This window comes from Alternaria ventricosa (genome assembly GCF_023758065.1).
Source record: "Alternaria ventricosa strain BMP 2768 chromosome Unknown scaffold_26, whole genome shotgun sequence".
Classification (NCBI taxonomy): Eukaryota; Fungi; Ascomycota; class Dothideomycetes; order Pleosporales; family Pleosporaceae; genus Alternaria; species Alternaria ventricosa.
The window spans coordinates 209016-226874 of NW_026055706.1; the positions used below are offsets into that span (position 1 = coordinate 209016).

General features: G+C 50.7%; 6 protein-coding genes across 6 annotated transcripts; 3 read left to right on the forward strand and 3 right to left on the reverse strand.

The window, feature by feature from the left end:
• Window positions 1–65: 65 nt before the first annotated feature.
• PAN2 (poly(A)-specific ribonuclease) lies at window positions 66–3794 on the reverse strand (the record flags this gene model as incomplete). Its single annotated transcript, XM_049347947.1, has 7 exons — window positions 66–2028; window positions 2078–2503; window positions 2552–3147; window positions 3194–3320; window positions 3382–3557; window positions 3614–3721; window positions 3774–3794. The coding sequence occupies 7 exons, from the start codon at window positions 3792–3794 to the stop codon at window positions 66–68; spliced, it is 3417 nt and encodes a 1138-aa protein (XP_049194924.1).
• Window positions 3795–4634: 840 nt separating this feature from the next.
• On the reverse strand, window positions 4635–5652 carry J4E93_010062 (uncharacterized protein; the record flags this gene model as incomplete). The annotated part of the gene is made up of 3 exons (XM_049347948.1): window positions 4635–4750; window positions 4800–5505; window positions 5557–5652. 3 exons carry the CDS (start codon window positions 5650–5652, stop codon window positions 4635–4637), a joined length of 918 nt encoding a protein of 305 aa, XP_049194925.1.
• Window positions 5653–7025: 1373 nt separating this feature from the next.
• Window positions 7026–8980, forward strand: J4E93_010063 (uncharacterized protein; the record flags this gene model as incomplete). The annotated part of the gene is made up of 2 exons (XM_049347949.1): window positions 7026–7523; window positions 7574–8980. 2 exons carry the CDS (start codon window positions 7026–7028, stop codon window positions 8978–8980), a joined length of 1905 nt encoding a protein of 634 aa, XP_049194926.1.
• A 1999-nt stretch (window positions 8981–10979) lies between these two features.
• J4E93_010064 (uncharacterized protein) lies at window positions 10980–12052 on the reverse strand (the record flags this gene model as incomplete). The annotated part of the gene is made up of 2 exons (XM_049347950.1): window positions 10980–11910; window positions 12048–12052. 2 exons carry the CDS (start codon window positions 12050–12052, stop codon window positions 10980–10982), a joined length of 936 nt encoding a protein of 311 aa, XP_049194927.1.
• A 523-nt stretch (window positions 12053–12575) lies between these two features.
• Window positions 12576–13392, forward strand: J4E93_010065 (uncharacterized protein; the record flags this gene model as incomplete). Its single annotated transcript, XM_049347951.1, has 2 exons — window positions 12576–12871; window positions 12921–13392. The coding sequence occupies 2 exons, from the start codon at window positions 12576–12578 to the stop codon at window positions 13390–13392; spliced, it is 768 nt and encodes a 255-aa protein (XP_049194928.1).
• A 2470-nt stretch (window positions 13393–15862) lies between these two features.
• Window positions 15863–17710, forward strand: J4E93_010066 (uncharacterized protein; the record flags this gene model as incomplete). Its single annotated transcript, XM_049347952.1, has 1 exon — window positions 15863–17710. One exon carries the CDS (start codon window positions 15863–15865, stop codon window positions 17708–17710), a length of 1848 nt encoding a protein of 615 aa, XP_049194929.1.
• Between the last annotated feature and the right edge of the window lie 149 nt (window positions 17711–17859).

Consider the following 17859-nt stretch of genomic DNA (forward strand, 5'->3'; position numbering starts at 1 on the left):
CGGTGGATTGATATTCAATTTTCCGATAGTGTCATTTCGTTTCTACCCACACACAAAGCCATATATCAGCGCCTGAGCGGACTGCGGAAACCCATGCTACCAAACTGGCTACCTCCCTTCTTCGGTGTCGTCAATGGATCCGGTACATCCCCACCATAGCTACCACTCACAGCCCTATGTCCCTGCCCACCATTCCCAACAGCCCTTCCTCCACTGCCCGGCGCCTTGAAACCCACCAAGCTGCCCTTAGCATAGACGTCATTCAACATCTGTTCCAGCACGCCCGCATCATCAAACTCCTGCCACTTTCTCCACAGCTTCAGGGCGGTTGTCGCGTCCTCGATCGAGTCGTGCGTGTCCTCTTGGATGCTCTCTTTGAGTACACACCAAGCCAGGAACTTCAAGTTTAGCTTTCGCTTGAAGTCTGGCTTGAACCATAGGTTGCTTGTGTCGACAACTTGGTTCTTGGGGACGTGGATGTTGATGGTACGGAAGTCGTTTGCAAGTGAGTGGCCGACGAAGACACATCCTAGATTGAGTAGCAGCCATAACTTCTTGTAGGCGTGTTTCAGGGATACTGGCGCGTGTGGAGAGGTTTCGCGGCTGAGGTCGCCCGGAGATATACCAGACCATTCGGTGAGGTAGTCGACAACTTGTTCGGTTACAGCGATGTAGTCATCAATAAAAGGAAGGCCTGCCTGTTCTCCTTCGCCGCGACAGACTGAGACACGAGCTAGGCCCTTGCGATCAGGACGAATGGTCTGGCGGGTGCCATCAGCCTTCATTTCAATCTCTTCGGCTTGGAGGCGAATGAACTCGGCATCGATAGCGACTGGGTAACCAGGGCGTGGCTCTTCTGATGGGTGTTGAAGTAGCTTAAACTTCTCCTCGGGAGGCGTTGGGTTAGACGACCACCACCTGTACAGAATGGAAGTGTCAAGGTTTTGCTTCCACGAGTCGTCGATCTTGTTACGGGCAGACTTCAGCTGGAAGGTCAGGACAGACGGAAGCTTCCAACTTGTATCGAAGCGCAGAGCCTCCTCTTTGGGAATTGGTCTCACTAGGAAGTCGTTAAAGAGATGCCATCTGTCCTCTAAATCCTCTTCTCGTGACGAAGGTGCGGTGTTGATGGTCGCTACCAGGTGAGGCTTCTGACGTTCGCCGCTGTTGATATCCGCGACAACTCCAACAAGTTCATAAACCATGATCTGATGTACTCCGCGTTGCAGGTGTAGCTTCAGGTCTTGGCCTTCGAAACAGTAGAATTGACCTTGATCTACTATGATCCCGATCTCTTGCGGAAGCCAATTGGGTGTCGACCACAACAACTTGGCTTCATGACTTTGTATGGCAGCGTTGAGCATCAGCACTCCCGGTACTGACTGTATCGTCTTCCGCTGTACCATCTGCTGATAACGGTTGCACTTTGTACACCAACCCCGAGTTTGATCTTGCCGCTCGACGCTGGCTTTCAAGATCTGTGAGAAGGTCGGACGTGCTATTCTCGTGTTCCTCATCACCTGCTTCGCAGGATATACGAGCTCATTGACGAAGTTCTTGCCTCCACGGATGGTTTCGTTGTTGCACTGTGCACATCTCATGGTCGCTTTTGCTTGGGTTTCCAGTACTTGATCCATGGCCGAAGGTCCAGTGTGCCCTGGAAGCATTTGTCGGAATTCTTCGGAAACCTTGTCCAACAGAAAGCGGTTGAGGTTCTGGATCATTGTGGTAAGTGCAACGTTGGGAGCAAATTCTTCAAGCAGATTCAGTGAGACTGCATTCGAAAGGCCACTGAAGGTCTTCAAGAAGTTAGATGCCTGGCAGTTGAGCCCAGCCGCCTTTTCGAGCATATCGATGAGAAACCCCAGTTCGCAAAGAAGGCAAGACTCAAAAAGGCATGGCGAAGCAGTGTGTTGCAGGGCAAGATTTCGTAGCAGCGGCGTAAAGCGGAAGAGTTGCAGAAGGGAATTGGCGTAAGAGTTAGTAATGTGAGTCTCTAGACCAGAGTAGGGTGTCTGGTTATAGTAGCTGGTGCCGTGTCAGTGCGTACGCGAATGATATTGTTGGGAAGACCTACGCAAAGTCGAAGTCATCAACACCGAACTTGCTGTACTTGATCTCCACGTTTCCATACATGGCTGGAACGTCTTTGCGTGTAACATCGTCGAGATGCAGGTCGGTCAAAGTCTCCATAGTCTCTGATATCCGGGCATCCGGCTCGGTGAAAGACTGCGATGCCCGAGCTTTCTCACTTAAAAACTTGGGGGCGGACAGCGATTCGCTCACTCTATCCACCTGCCGTGTTGCTTCAGCTTGGTTTCTGCGCTTCGTGTTGGGGTTCTTAGGGTTCTTAGCGTAGAATCCAATCTCGGCGCGCGTCATGTTGCTGAGTATCGTGCTATCAATCTTAGGCGGAGGGGCACCGACTTCGAAAACTAGATGACTAGGCCAACTCGAAAGCAGCTGTTCCTTGTAATATGGCATACCAACAGTACTCAGGGGCCTAGAAAAGGTGAGTAAAACGTAGAAATTGGCAATTGGTCGGACTTACGTGTCAGGGCTCCAGTCCATCTGTGGCGGCGGTGGGACATTATGATCTGCAGTCTCTGTTGGGTTGCTGTATTCTGGGAAGTGGACCTTGGTCGGAGAACCCCATAGGTGTATGTGCGAATTGGAATCTGCTAGTGCAATAGCCTCACCAGAAGGTGCCATTTCAAAGCCAGTGAGAAATGAATCATAAAAGTTCAGCTGCCGGAGGTTGGCCGAGTCGGGGTTCATGAGATCGATGACCTGCATCTGGCCGTTCTGAGAGGCGATGAAAGCTGTAGTAGACATGCGGGGATGCATGCGCACATAGGCTGCACCTGTGTGGAATGGGATGGGCGGTAGCTGCTTGAGCGTCTTCAAAGAGAAGACATTGGTGAATGGATCCAGCATATATGCATATTGTTGTCGCGGAGACCATCCGCATGTTGCGAGGAAATCGCCCTTTGCGTCCATGTCGTTGATGCTACCCGTATGACCTTCGAACACCTTGATGACGGCAAGCGAATTTGAGTCCAAGATATGGATGCTACCGGTCTTCGTGGCGGCGCAAAGGTACTGTCCAGCACGCTTCATGATCTTGTATTGAGCTTCGGCAGGGAGCTTCCATTGGTTAGTTCAGGGTATTTGATGAAGGCATGCGATATACCGTATGTGTGATGATGCCCTTTTCCACGTCTACTTTGAACATTTGCGCCTGGCATCCTGCGACAAGGATCTCGCGCGTGCCTTTGGACGTGAAGTTCATGCACGTCATCTCCTTGAACTCGGCGCTCCTATACGCTGATGGTCAGCTGCTGCCTTTGTGCGCTCTTTCCCCTTCCGCAGCCAACATACGTCAGGTGCCATTGTGTGAGTCCGCGGCGGTGGGAATAGTGAACGCTTTGTTTAGAGATGGAGAGAATCCCCTTCTCGGTGAAGAGGAATTGCTGGACGGGGCCATCGGGAGGCGCATGTCCGCGGTACGAGGTGTAGCGTTCGAGGTGAGGGCCGTAGAAGGACGTGACGCGCCCCTGCGAAGATGTCAGTCGCACGGCACCTGGCACGGGCCGCGTTTGAACGTACTCACATGGTTGTTTCCTGTCCATAGCAGTTCTTGTGTTGTGTCGAAAGCGAATGTCGATATGGGTACAGCGGGTAGGTGTGGTCCTGGGGACGGCAATTGAGCGATGGCTAGCTGCGCAGTGGTCAGTACGGTAGGCGTGATTGGCATGCCGTCGACTACCTACCTCGTCCCAGTCCGCCTCCATACTGAAGTCGCGTGTTGCAATCCAGTAGCTCTAGGGAGCAGCCCCGACATGCCTTGCGCTACGTGGTTGACGGACGCGTCGCGGTAGTTGGAGCATCGAGGCGTGGGGTGAGGCCGGAGCTAGAAGACGCGAGGATGTGTTCTGGTGGGACCGCGGGGCATCCGGGAACAAAGCCGCGACCACCGCCTTGGAAGGCACTCGGCGGCACCACGACTTCCGAGTAGGATGCGACTCTACACTCTTATACATGGCCATGGCACGGTGGCAAGTGATCTTGAACTTGAATATTTGATTCCTATGAACAATCCCCAAACGCTATTTGTCCGACCGACTACGTAAAAGACCTGGCCGCAGATGATGGTACGCACAAGAGTAGTGGCTCATGTACGCACGCACGAAAGGAGAAGGTAAAAGTGCATGTATCTTACCTGACAATGTAACTGGTCCTAGCCATACGTGATGCGGTGACCAGCGATGTCAGATGAAGTGGGTATCGAACGCCTATCGAGTCGTCGTGCTTAGTGAGTTGGCTCAACAGACGAGAGTGTGTACCGAAGAGTCATACCGAAAGATGCAGATGTCGTGGTCTTCGTGTGGACTCAATCGAGTAGTCGTGACAAGTTGGGACGAGTGCGAACTCCTGCATCAGGTTAGCTCCATCCTCTTATACAAAGCCAAAGCTTTGCTTCTCGATCAACAGTGGATCACTCCATGTAGCTGAGGTGTTTCTAGGTCTGAAGTTGGCCCAAAGGCAACGTAAGCAAGGGATTCAGAGTATCAAATGTTTTCGATCACACTTGTACGTACCACGGAGTATTCGTCGACCTCGCCTTGGACGGTCTAGAAGCCTTTGCGGTCGCCAGAGTACTCCTCGTCCTGGTCCGCGTCGGCCTTGTGGTCGTAACGCTGACGCTTGTGGGTTTCGGTCATGCCCTTGCCAGAGCCCGTGAAGCCGACTGTGAAGCGTTAGCCACGAGACACGGAAAGATTGCTGGGTTTACTCACCTCGACTGCCAGCCTCGGTACTGGTACGGAACATGGACTCCTTCTTAACAACGCCCTTCTTTTTACCCTTGTTCTGGAAGTCGGCCCAGTTTGACTGCCTCTTCTTGAGGATGCCCTTGTTGGCGATGCGACTAGCCTTCCTCTCTTCTCCGTCCTGGGCAGCCCCGGCAGTCTTGGCAGCCTGCGCACTCGGGTTCATGCTAGCAGCTCCGGAGATGACGTGGGCACTCGAGACAACGGGCGCAGACGGGGTTGCGGCGAACGCAGGCTCGGCGTCGCGCTTGCGCTTGTTCGGCAGAGGGCGTACGGCGGAGCCATCGACGGTCAAGGTGTCGTCGTACTCGATGAAGCGAACAAGGTACTTGGGGGCTGAGGCGGCGCCGAGTTTACTCTGGATCTTGGCCTTGTACCAGGACCTGTCAGTCCACTGCGCCTCGCAGATATCGCCAATGTTCAATACAACGGCCTTCTCGGGCTCTTGCTTCTCCATGGTCTTGCGCAGGACTGGGTGCTTCTCAATATCGAACTTGGGGCCGGCAGGTTCAGCGGCGTCCTCAGGAAGCTGGGCCTCGAGAGCGGCGAGTTCGGATCGCAGGACCTCGAGTTTGGTGTCGTGCTCGGCGACACGGCCCAAGATTTCCGCACGCATGGCTCCTGTTTCTTCAGTCTCCCCGACCGTGGCGATCAACGTCTCCATCTCCTGAAGCTATACAACGTCAGTTGGGTCAATGCGATAGCTCCATGGTGCGCAGCTTACCTGGCCTGCCCATTCTGCACGTCCCTGCTCTTCTGTGGCGATTGCCTGCCTCTTGGCATTGATGGCGCTCTTGATCTGCTTGGTGTTGTCCGCCATGTTGCAATCGCTGGTAGACTTGTGGTTGCGATGTCGTGGTGGGTTGGATTATTCGCAGTCGCGTACAAGTAAGGAAGTCGCGACCCAGTGACGCCCGGCAGGCAGCCGCTGGTCTTGGCGCCGCCCCACATAGCCTAGACCCTTTTTTTCTCCGCGCTTCAGCCCTATAACTGAGACAAGCGTGCGTGAATGTCGAATGGCACTGGGGCCGTCACCATCGTCACCCAAACTCACTGCTCACGTCACCTAACTTCTGCAGGTGCAGCCATCACTTCTGCATTTGATAGTTCCTGCCGCATCTTCATGCTTGGCACTAGTTTACGCTGCTTCACCGACGTTTATGACGGGTGGTTCTATCACCAACTGTTATGGTATGGCCGAGTTGCATGGATCCCACAAGTACGCAGCGAGATGATTAGTATTCTTCTCTTCAGAAAAGCGCCGTCTTCGGAAGTACACTGCGAGAGACGCACTGGCAACTCTTATTCAGCATGACGCATGACGCCAATGAGTGTAGTGTCAGCGAAACCGCCAATTCTGTTATAACTAGCCAGTCTCCTTCCAGCAGACAGCACTCGAGAATCTGGCGAGACTCACATCTGCTGCAGGACCAGGCACCGGACGCGGTGATCAGCGTCCGGTGTGGTGGTCTTCGATGGCGTTCTCCCCTACCCCACCAAGCTTTGTGCTTATCAATCAGACAAGGAAGCGCATGCTGAGCCTGCCGTCTGCTGCGCCCTTCTCTGACGCCGTGCTTCTGCGAGAACAGTCACACTCTCGGCCCCAACCTATCACTGACGCTGATCATCCGTTCACCTGTTGTCGGCCGCTTTTTGACAGGCTTAACGGCGTTGCTCCGAAAAGTCGCCCGAACCAACCAGCTAGGGTACCCAGGTGCCGCATTGGATCTGGCTTCCAGGCTGTGAGGCTGCGAATTGACTTCTTGCACCATTGCTCCTTCACCATCTGACCACCTTTCGCTCAAACTGCCCATTTCTTGACAAAAGACTTCGCATATCCCTCTGCGACCGTCGTCAAGTGCGCTACACTCACAGAGCGCTCTGGCCTCTGCACAAACCCTCCATACCCGCGAAACCTTCGTCCGCTTACTGACCCGCCTCCGCCCGCTGGAAGAGCTACCCAAATCAACCCCAAACATCTTGCGTCATCCATACCACCTCTCAGAATCCCAACGCGCCCGCTCCTCCACATTTTGCGGTGTCCGGGTGGCGAAAACGGTTATCGCACGTGGTTGACCGATAGCCAGCCCCTCCGAACTTCCGCTACGCTGCGCAGCTGCGTCAAGCAACCCGCAAGCTCTCCTCGAGCTACACACAACACCAACTACCCTCTACCTCGCGATTGTAGTTGCAATGGCTGGAACTACCAACGATTTCCAGAATGGCGCGCCCTTCTACCTGGATGCGACGCAGCAGGATCTCCTCCTCGCGGCCCTTGCCTCGAACAACCAGAACCCTAACGACCTCTTTTCCGCCAGTCTTGACAGCGGCTCCAACAACAAGCAGTCTATGAACAACTCCCAATTTCAGTATCCTCTCGACAGCCTCGATCCCGCATACTTCACGTCGCCTCAACAACAGACTCCCGCGAACGGCTTCAACGCAGGAAGTATGGAAGAGAGTCCCTTTGTCGACTACCTAGATGGCGACAATGGCTTCGATTTCGACAACGCAGACGGCGACATGATTGGCTCACTACCTGGGGATACTCCCGGCGATTCGAGCGAAAAGCGGAAGAGTCCGGACGATGGTGACGATGACGATGACGAGGGCGGCGGCAAGCGCAGGGAAGGTGAAGACAAGCAAGCCAAGAAGCCAGGTCGCAAACCATTGACTTCGGAGCCCACGACTGTAGGTTTCATGGAGCATGCTCACGTTAGCCCAACTGACAGCAGGAATAGAAGCGGAAAGCCCAGAATCGCGCGGCCCAACGAGCTTTCCGAGAACGCAAAGAAAAGCACCTGAAGGATCTCGAGACCAAAGTACAGGAGCTTGAGAAGGCTTCCGACGCCACGAACCACGAGAACGGTCTCTTGCGAGCACAAGTGCAACGGCTGCAAACGGAACTTCGCGAATACCGGAAGCGACTATCGCTCAACAGCACCGGAGTGTCTCGAACTCCCGCTCTTGCTGGGGGCTTTAGCTCTATGCTGAACAGCAATAGCAACAACAATAACTTCTCCTTCGAGTTTCCGCGATTTGGCGGACTTCCTGGCGCTCAGCTACTCGACAACGGTCCTTTAGCGAAGAACAAGAACACTTCGGTTTCGTCGAATGCGTCGGGTCGGCAAAACAGTACTGGACGCGCCCTCAGCCCAACCAGCAGGGCCAACGGTTCGCTCACAGATTCCCCTGGCGCCATGGGCCTAGGTAGTGCGCAGCGTTCCGGCAGTCTCAACGGCTTTTTCGGACTCGACAACAACAATAACAACAAAACGAACAACGAACCCTCCCGTAGTAACACAGAGAACTCCACTCGTTCGCAATCGCGTGTCTTCCAGTTCAACAGTGGCTCGTCAAGCCATTCAGACTCACCATCCAACTCGTCCACATCGCCTACCAACCAAGACTCCTCCTGCGGGACATCACCAGAGCCAAGTCACACCTCGCCCAATCAGCAGTTGGACACAATTAAGGACGGTTATGTGTGTCATGGAAACTCCGAAGGTGAGGTTCTCTTCTGCGAAAAGCTCAACATGGCCTGCGGCAACCCTCGTAATCCCATGCCTCGTGCGATGTCCCAATCTGACGACAAACCTTCTCCTGCAGTCTTAGCCGCCAAATCACCCACCCCCGCCGTCAACGGCATCGATTACTTTGCGAACCAAAACGGCGGCCAATTCGACCCGACACTCTTTGGAGAGTACCGCGATACCCAGAATGCGATCGTGGGCGACGGCGACTTCACTGGCGGCTTCTTCAACGATGCTTTTCTCAACACTGGCTACGGTAGCCCCTTCCACTTCGGCGACACACCTGCTGTGCAGAAGACGAATCCTCTTGAAGAAATTGAGCGCATACAAGATGGTGAGGACGAGGTAGTCCCCGGCGAGGATGTCAACTCGCTGCTTAACTGCCACAAGATATGGTCAGTACAACCCTGTGATCACATGAGAACTGGTACGCTAACACCGCACAGGGACAAGCTCTCAAGTCGCCCAGACTTCAAGGACGGCACGATCGACATCGACAATCTCTGCTCAGAGCTCCGCGCCAAGGCTCGCTGTTCAGAAAGCGGTGTGGTCGTTGATCACAAAGACGTTGAGGCAGCCCTCAAGCGTCTACCCAAGGACAAACTTCTCGGATAAATATGGCGCACACCTGCATGGGATGACGGTTAAGGCGTACATGCTTGGCTTCTTTTCGGTCCATTTATTTCTCATGTTGGCACGGCCAGTCACTCGTTGAGCATGCACTTAGCAACCTTGCAACGATATCATGATACTTGGAAGGGTGGGCATATCGGCGTTCGAAATGGCGAAACGACGAAAAAGGTTAACGGCTGTGGAATACACTGTTCGTGTGCGAGTCGTGCGGCCGGTCATTGGATGGTGGTACGGTCACAACCCCAGCTTCCTTTATAGCCTTGTATTCAATGAAGTACTTTATTACGCTACTGCCTACATATGACAGCAGTCTAGCCCACGTATTCCTTCTACTGTACAGCCCATCTCAGCATTGCGCAAGTGGTCTCACCCCTCTAAGTCTCCTACTTCTCCTTGGCATTCTCGCCTCCAGAATCTCTGCTATAGCCACTTGACGACCTTCCCGCGCATACTCTGCAGCCGTCGAACCAAATGTCACAATGTTTGGATCCGCCCCTGCCTCCAACAAGACTTTCACCGCTTCGATGTTCCTGAAATAGATCGCTTGGCTAAGAAGAGTGTCTCTCTTGAGAGCCACCCCTCGATCGTTTACATCGACACCTCTGGTGATGAGGAATCTCAGGGCTGACATGTCTGTCTTTTGCCCTTTGGTCGCGTGGTAGATGGCGGTAGGATCTAGCGTTGCACCGTGGTCGAGCAGTATTTCCATGGCACCGACCAAGCCACGGGCAGCAGCTCCTGATAATGGGGTTACGCGGTCGGCGCAGGAACCTACTAGTCGCGGGTTGGATGTCATGTTTGGGTTTGCGCCGTGGGTGAGGAGCCAGTGGAGGGTAGTCTCGTACTGAATAGCCCATCTGCGTGCTTCTTAGCATTGGTTTGCGGCTTCCCGAGTGCTCGGGCTGAATGATGTTTTCGATTTCTTGCATAAAGTTCTTGGTTGCCTCACAGTGTGTACTTGAGACAATATTTCAGCACCTGACATCGATGGAAGGGATATAACAATGCCACACCAAGGGGTTTTCTAGGCGACATCGAGTGAAGTCGTCATGAACTCTGACCAACCACCAGAACGGAAAAGTACACTCACCCAACGATACTCGTTCCGTACCATAGTCCACCCAACGTCCATCCTCTCTCCAGCAGCAGATCTAGTAATTCTGTCTCACTATCTCCCCTCGCAAGCGCATCTCTAAAGGACTGCTGGTTCAGATATGCCCCGTACCCGATCAGCGTGTCAATGACTTCCAGTGAAGCCTCTGGCATGGCTACTTGGAGACAGTATACTTTATCTTCTCCTGTGATGGCTCGCGTTTCTTTCTTAGGACGGCCGCGCTTGGAGAATTTGGCGTGGAGGCCGGATACATCGTTAGAGCGGATTAAAGACACGAGCTCGAGGGATAGAGGGTCTGAAGAAGAATATGATTGCATGATGGGTTGATTCCAAGAGAGAACGAGTAAAGACGTTCACGCGGCAGTCTTACATAGGTTCAGTGAGGCGGGAAGCTGATCACGAGAAGAGTCTGCCAAGATGGCAGCCTAGTGGAAGCAGGACGGGTATGCAGGTGTACGGCGTGGTCGAGCTGATTCTGACTCACAGTTCGAGCCCGACCGGCAGTTATCACGTTATATGACAGGAGTTGAGATGCTCAGGCGGCTCATAAAATGGTTATGAATTTGCTAAGACGTTTCTTTCATGTCTGTAGGAGCGGGAAGGTGTATGTTGTTCCAACGATGAGGTAGCAAAACCAATTGTTGAAAAGGGGAAAGAAATCAAGAAAAGGTTTGTATAACACTGCGTTGAGTGCGTAGGGATAAAGCCGGGGGGAAATGAGGGTGAGGCTCGTCCGCCTGTTGTCTGTCCGTTGAGATTTTGGCCGTCGTTCCAACTGAGTCTTCCAAAGGTGACGTCCGGAACGTTCGTGATATCTAGAGGAGCGGTGATGTCGATTTGGAGTGTACGGCATGTCGCTACATCCTTTTATGTCCATGCATCATTGTGAAGCTCTTCGTCTTCGCTCCACATCATAGCCCGGTGCTCTGTAAGTATCGCGCCAGCTGCGTTGGGGTCTACTCCGGCTTTGGGGTGCTTGGCGTCATATTTGAAAAGCAACCTTCCACGCACAGTCGTCTTGAGTTGGTTCTTCTCGCGTTTCTTCACCGGAACATAGATTCTCTCCGTCCATCGTTTTGAGTCGTTTTTAATGGTGGGGAAATACTTGAACACTTCTTCCTTCATCTGATCCCAATATACACGGTAATCGCCGTCTTCTTTCGCGTTTTTGTTGGGACGAATGAGGTATGCTCTTACATCAGGATCATCCATGTCAGGAGCTGCTCTTCTCAGAGAGTCTTGTTGCTTGGTGGGCCCAACTCCTTTCCCATCTCTCATGCCTTTGATGACGGTTTCGAAAAAGATTTTGTTCTGGTCCTCCTTGTGTTTCTCCCAAAGGGAATTATCCTTGTCGGTATAGAAGGATATACTCTCCCAGAAATGTCCTATGTATACACCCTTACGACTGACAACAATCAGCATCGTACAGCCTACCAAGTGTGTAGTACCGAGGCTCAGTTCTGTGTCCTGGCTGTGCTTGTATTGCTCAAAGACCGAAGTGTTTGTATCGTACTCTTTCTTTCGACCGTCTCGCGTTGTCTGCGGCCAGACTACAGGTACTGCTTCTTTCGTCTGTTTCAAGATGTAAGGCTTGATATTCCCGGGGGCAGGAAGTTCCATCCGTTGATGAATGGTAGCATTGTCGGCTAATGCACGAAGATCGAGGCTTCTCTTCGCATCGTTCGGGTCGTAACTTGGAGCACTGCATACATCGCGTTCATCGCGACGAACTAGATCGCGGTTGAAGAGCGAGAACTTGTTGGCATGCGTGTCTGACTTGGTGCCCTCTCCATTGAGCCTGTCACTGAGATAGGATGCATGTCCTGTTTACTCGTTAGCAAGGCATAGCGGACGTAGATATCTTTCGATGACATACGAAGGATCAGACTTGAAGAAGAAAGCCAGATCAAGAAGACCGTGAACAGTACCCCGTACTTCATGATCTTGAGCACTGCGTGAGAGGTATAATAGTGTATCTGAAGACTTTGGAACGGAAAGGTCGACTTGCACGAAGACTCATTGATGGTTCTGATGCGATGGTTTATATTCGACTTTGGATGGCATCTCAACTAAGTACCAAAGCATTGCTATCTGGTCCAAGACTACCTAGGTACGTATGACGCTGGCGCTGGGATCAACTGAGGATGTGGTCTGGACGTGTGCCTCATCGAGGCAGAGTAAGCGCCTGTCGTCTGAAACATCGTGCTACAACTGTGCCAGATCCTACGGTCCTAAGTTAAGTTCCAGGACGATCACGCGTGCATTAGTGCTTGGGGTCTGGGTTGAAGAGAGCTGATTGTACATCCGTGTCTTAGCGCGAACTCCCAAGCCTTGGCGTGACGCAATTTAGCCCCATGGAAAGGTGTCACAGCGTTGCCGTGCCGCAAACACTTTACATACACCACCCGCACCTCACTACAATGGCGCATCACTCCAACTCCCCAAATTGTTTTCGCCCGCGACATGGATAACCCACCTGCGGCCGTACAGGACGCCATCAGTTCTAACGATGTCGAGGTTGTTCGAGCGTGGTTGAAGAGACACCCTCCACCCAGCTACAACGCGTTACAAGAGTGTCTACTATTAGCCATGCCCAATGGCTCCCTAGAGATGATCGATACGATGCTTAAACATGGAGCCACGGTCTCGTTTCTAGCCTTTCTCGAAGCTTTTGAGAGGGAAGAAACTGCCGTGTTTCAGAAACTCATCGACTACGGCTGGGATATTGATTCTACGGAGTTCGAACTACCCGCTGTGCAGTAAGTTGTCATGCATGGCCCCATTCTGAACCAAGCTAATCAAGTTCAGGCTCGTTCTGGACAACGAACGTTTACTGCGTTGGTTTTTGGACCGCGGCGCCAATCCAAACACCAAATCTGTGAGGCGAGGCGCATCCTGTCTGCAGCCTTGCACACCACTCGCCGCCGCAGCGGAGTTTGATGATACGACTGCACTCCAAATCCTTCTGTCTTACGGGGCTGAGATGGATCCTTTGGCCCTGTTCCACGCCATTGGAGTTAGGGGCCAAGCAAACGGTATTGCTACAACCGCCATGTTGGTTGAACGCGGCGCCGATGTCAATCATGTGGCCGAAAACTGGGGTACACCACTCGATTATGCTGTCAAATACAATGCCAAAGAGAAACTGTTGCTCTTGTTGGAACACGGCGCAGATCCTACTGCACGTTCTGTCGTAAGCCGGCAGACACCGACAGAATACGCAAAATCGTGTAAACATCTGGAGCTGTACGACATCCTGAAGGCCGCTGAAACTAGTTGAACTCAGCGGCATTCTTGATAAGACACTAGAGTCGATGCCGAAGCAGAGTCTACAACGCAGTAGTAGTAACGCAGTAATTTATATAGTAAGGGCTATACTTAGCCTATATAATATAGTAAATAAGTAGTAGTTCTTTATAATATAAATATAATATACTTTTTTAAAATATTTTATAGTAACGTTAACTATAGATAGTAACTTATAGTAGAATTATAGTAATACTATAATCTAGTAATACTTTAGTACTATAAATCTAAACTTATAATAATTACTTTATTACGTGTATAAAGTAAAATCTAGATTCTTATACTTTCTCTTTTTTTATAATATTATATTTTTCTTCTACTTTTACTTCTAAGCTATTTTTTATTATAGCTAATATAATTAATATAGTAAAGATAAAGCTAGCTAGTATACTAGTATACGTAAAATAGTAGCCTATTTATTTTATAGCGTATATATATTAAAGTTTTTTTTTAGTTTACTAGTTTAATTAGTTATTTCTTAATTATCTTAAGCTTACTAGTACTTACTACTTTTATATTTATAAAGCTATTAAGAACTTATAAATTAATTTTATAAGCTATAAAGAGCTCTTTATACTTTTTTTTATAAATATAAACTTTTAGCTAAAGAAGCTACTAGTATAATAGTAGATGCGCTTTATTATAAGATAGTAGGTATTAATACAGCCTAGTATAATATACTAAAAGACTAGTAGCTTACTATAAAGTAACTTTATAATAACTTTAAAGCTAGCTTTAAGCTTAACTAGAATTAATATAGCTTTTTAAATACTTACTATTACTTATTATATAATAACTAAAAGTAGTAGCTTTTTAAAGTTATTAAGCTTATATATAGTAAGTTATAAGTACTTAAAAAGCTATAGTAGTAGTAGAGGTAATTAGAATACTAATAAAAAGATAATAAATTAAAATAGTAGTTATATAAAAAATTAGTAACTTAATAAGCTTATAAAGTTACTATAGTAGGTATTATTATTAAAAGTATATTTAAAAAAGTTAAGTTTATATAATAATAGTAATAACGTAAGCTATTAGAAACACAGTTAATCTCTATTCTCTAGGGGAACTTAGCGGCATATTAACGAGTCTGGGGGCGCAGATCTATATCATTCGCACTGATTGCTTTAGTTTATTGTCTAAGATGGCGATGATTGCGATAATTCAATTCCTTCGTCTCGATTAAGGAAGAACTTGCACGCATTGCGGTCTGTTTGCCTACTGAACGATAAGTGCATGTGTGGAATCAAGCCATATGTCCTTACTATGCCACTGTCTCAAACGTGTCCTTTGATCAACATCGTTTTCAAATTCGGCTCAGTTGATGGGTGCAGGGTTGAGCGGCGTAGTCAACCACCGCAGGCGGCGTGCGACACTCGCTCCAGAGGAGACCGGGAATCCGACGTATTGTGTCCATGCAATCGTCATTATGCTGTCGAGATCTTCAGTTGCTGGCATGTCTCAGCCCCCCTCCCAACTCGAACCGATGCCTTCTTGACGCCGGTACGGCGCACAAGAAGACGCGTTATCAGACGCAGGAGGAGGCACAGATTGACTGGGTATACGGGTAAACGGAGGGCCGAAATTCAAAATAGCCCTCGGATCGCTTGATGCATACGTTGCGAGTGTTCATTGAGATGTCATAGTGTTTGGCTTTCTCCAGTGTATATGAACCACCATGCTGGCAGTATGCGACAAGAAAGACACCACCGAATTCCCAGGAGCACTCAGCTACACCTTTCACCTCATCACATATCCATTTCTCAACTTGTATCATGGTTCGCCTCATCGTTTTGATCAGCTTTGGAGTACTGTCGTCAGTCTCAATGGCTGAGATCTTCACGCTCAGTTTGGGTGACACCAACCAATACTCAGCGACCCTGGTATGAAGCAATATCGACTGACGGACATGAGAGCCCTTCCGCTGACAATATTAGACTGCCACGCCAACTCTTACTGGATCACGCATTGTCTTTACCGACTCACCCAGCCCCAACGACGGGGTCGATGTCATACTTTCAGATGAACTGCGCGGGAAAGTCGAAAGCGCTCTGGACAGCGCCTGCGTCGACCTTGATGATGTATGCTTTGAGAGTATCAAAGACATTCTCGTCAGCCCGAATACCGAATTGGAAACACGTCAAGTAGAAGAGCTGCTGTATGGAGTAGGAGCAGCGGTTGCAGTCTTCTTTGCTTATATCATACCGGTGACCTCCAACTCATCGAAAGGTGTACCCGTAGCTCTTCACGCCCCTGCTCATCAACTGGGACCAGCAGCTTCCGCAGCGCAAGCATCCACGGTTGCTATAGCCACTGCATCTGACGCGCCAATCATTACAATCACGCGGAAACCCGATGCAACTGTAACCACAGCGTAAGCATGTAATTCCTCTCTTCACTTCGTTGAACTAAACGTGCGCAGCACCGATGCACCCCATCAGACGATGTTCACCAATTCGGCAAACAACGGTTCCCCTGGCGACATTGAAATCTACATCCCGGAGGCTCTTGGAAAGCGAATGACAGAATTGATCGACAGAAGTCAGCAGTGTACGATTGATGACAAATTCTCATCATCACGAAGAGCTCGTAGTCTGGACTTCAGTGAGCAGCTCACCGGAGTGATTTGCTCCACTAAGCAAGTACTCCTCAATGCCTCGCCAGGTGCCGCGTTCGAAGCTCTTGACTCATTGGGAGCGATGACGACCGAGATTCCTACCTGGATTCAGCCAGATGTACAAGAAGCAATGGAGGTTGTAATGAATATGGCGAAAGAGATGTCCGACCAGATCATGCTGTACGCGCACGAAGCGACGCTTATAGCACTCTTCGTCTTCATGGTGAATTACCAACGGTCAGTTACTGGAAGCCCCATATCTCCGTCCATCCGCATCCCCGGTAGTGAGCTCAAGGAGATGGTGAAAGTTTCACTGACGCCCTCGATCACGTCATTCACCCCGACTTCGTCGATAACCTCTACTGTCAGTAGCTCGAGCTCATCCAGCACACAGGAATGCTCGGCATTTTGCAGCATGATTGGTCAGATCAAGAGATGCACAACACAATGTCCGAAAATGACCGATTTGCCGACTGCCACACCAACTGAATACGCTGTGAGAACGATGACAGTGGAGCCATGGATCGTTCCGTACCAGCCGCAGATCCCCATCAAAGATGTATTCAGCTTCTGTATGCCCAACGAGGACACCAAGTTCCCGGTTTCGGAGTTCAACGTCACTTACGCCGACTTCTGTGAGAAGGCCGACGGCTCAACCGAAGACGTCACCTGGATGGTCAATGCGAAAGGAGAACAATCGCAGCTGAATCGTCGGCGCTTCTGGAGACGAGACGCCTCGGACGATTTCAGCGACTACAAATTCGCCTTGTGGTGGAGACCCAAGACTGGAGACAACGCCACCGACTGTGAATTCTCATGTGAAGAAGCCTTCCAAGGACTGACTGAGAGAGATTCGTGTTCAGTAGGCGATGGCAAGAAGTTCTTGGCGGGAAGCGGAGGTATCGACATCGGCTGTGGTACATACTCCTTCACCGCGCATCATCAGATCGACTCCACAGTCAAGTGCCTGAACCACCCACTCGACGCACCAAAGAATGACAAGACTGCCTCCGGCGGAGTAAGCGTCGAGTCAGCCATCCAAACCTGGTGCACCGACAACGACGGCCACCAATTCAGTTCCAACTCTAAATCCGACAACGTATACTGGCGCTGGGGCATCACCCAACTCGACGTACCCGACCGGCGCTCATTCTGGCTGCGCGCAAAGCCAAACGGCAACAACCAACAAGCTTCCTTCGTGAAAGACGAATGCATCGCCGCACTCAGTAACGGCCTGAGCACATGCGACCCCGACTCCGACAACACCCACGGCTTCACGGCTACCGTCGACACCATCGACTACAGCCTCGACCTCAGCGGAGTCACGCAGCTCGACAACCCTCCCTGGAACGAACACCCAGCTTTCCCCGCCCCAGAATCTTTGACCGCCAAGGACAGCAACAAACCCCATACAACTAAATGTTGGGATCCGAAAATATACGGTTACGGCCGTAACGTCGCCCCAGATGACATCGAAAAGGCGATCAGCGCATGGTGTAAAGATGGCACCAAGATCGAGGGATTCGGCAATAATGCCAAGGGGTTCATGTATCCGCCAGAAGGCGAGACGCCTTTCTACCCGAACGATCATACGCCCATGCATGTGCGTATGGATGTAGCGACGGTGGAGACAGGGGAGAAGGAACCATATGGGGACATGAAGTGGTGCGAGTAAGTCTTCGTCTGTATCTTGATGTGTGTTTTGACGATGCTAATCGTTGTGGCAGAGGCTACAACTGGAAATTGATCGAAGATGATTGCCGGTACGCGGTTCGCAAATTGATCAAAGAGTGCAATACCACCAAAAACAAGTTCAACGCTGGG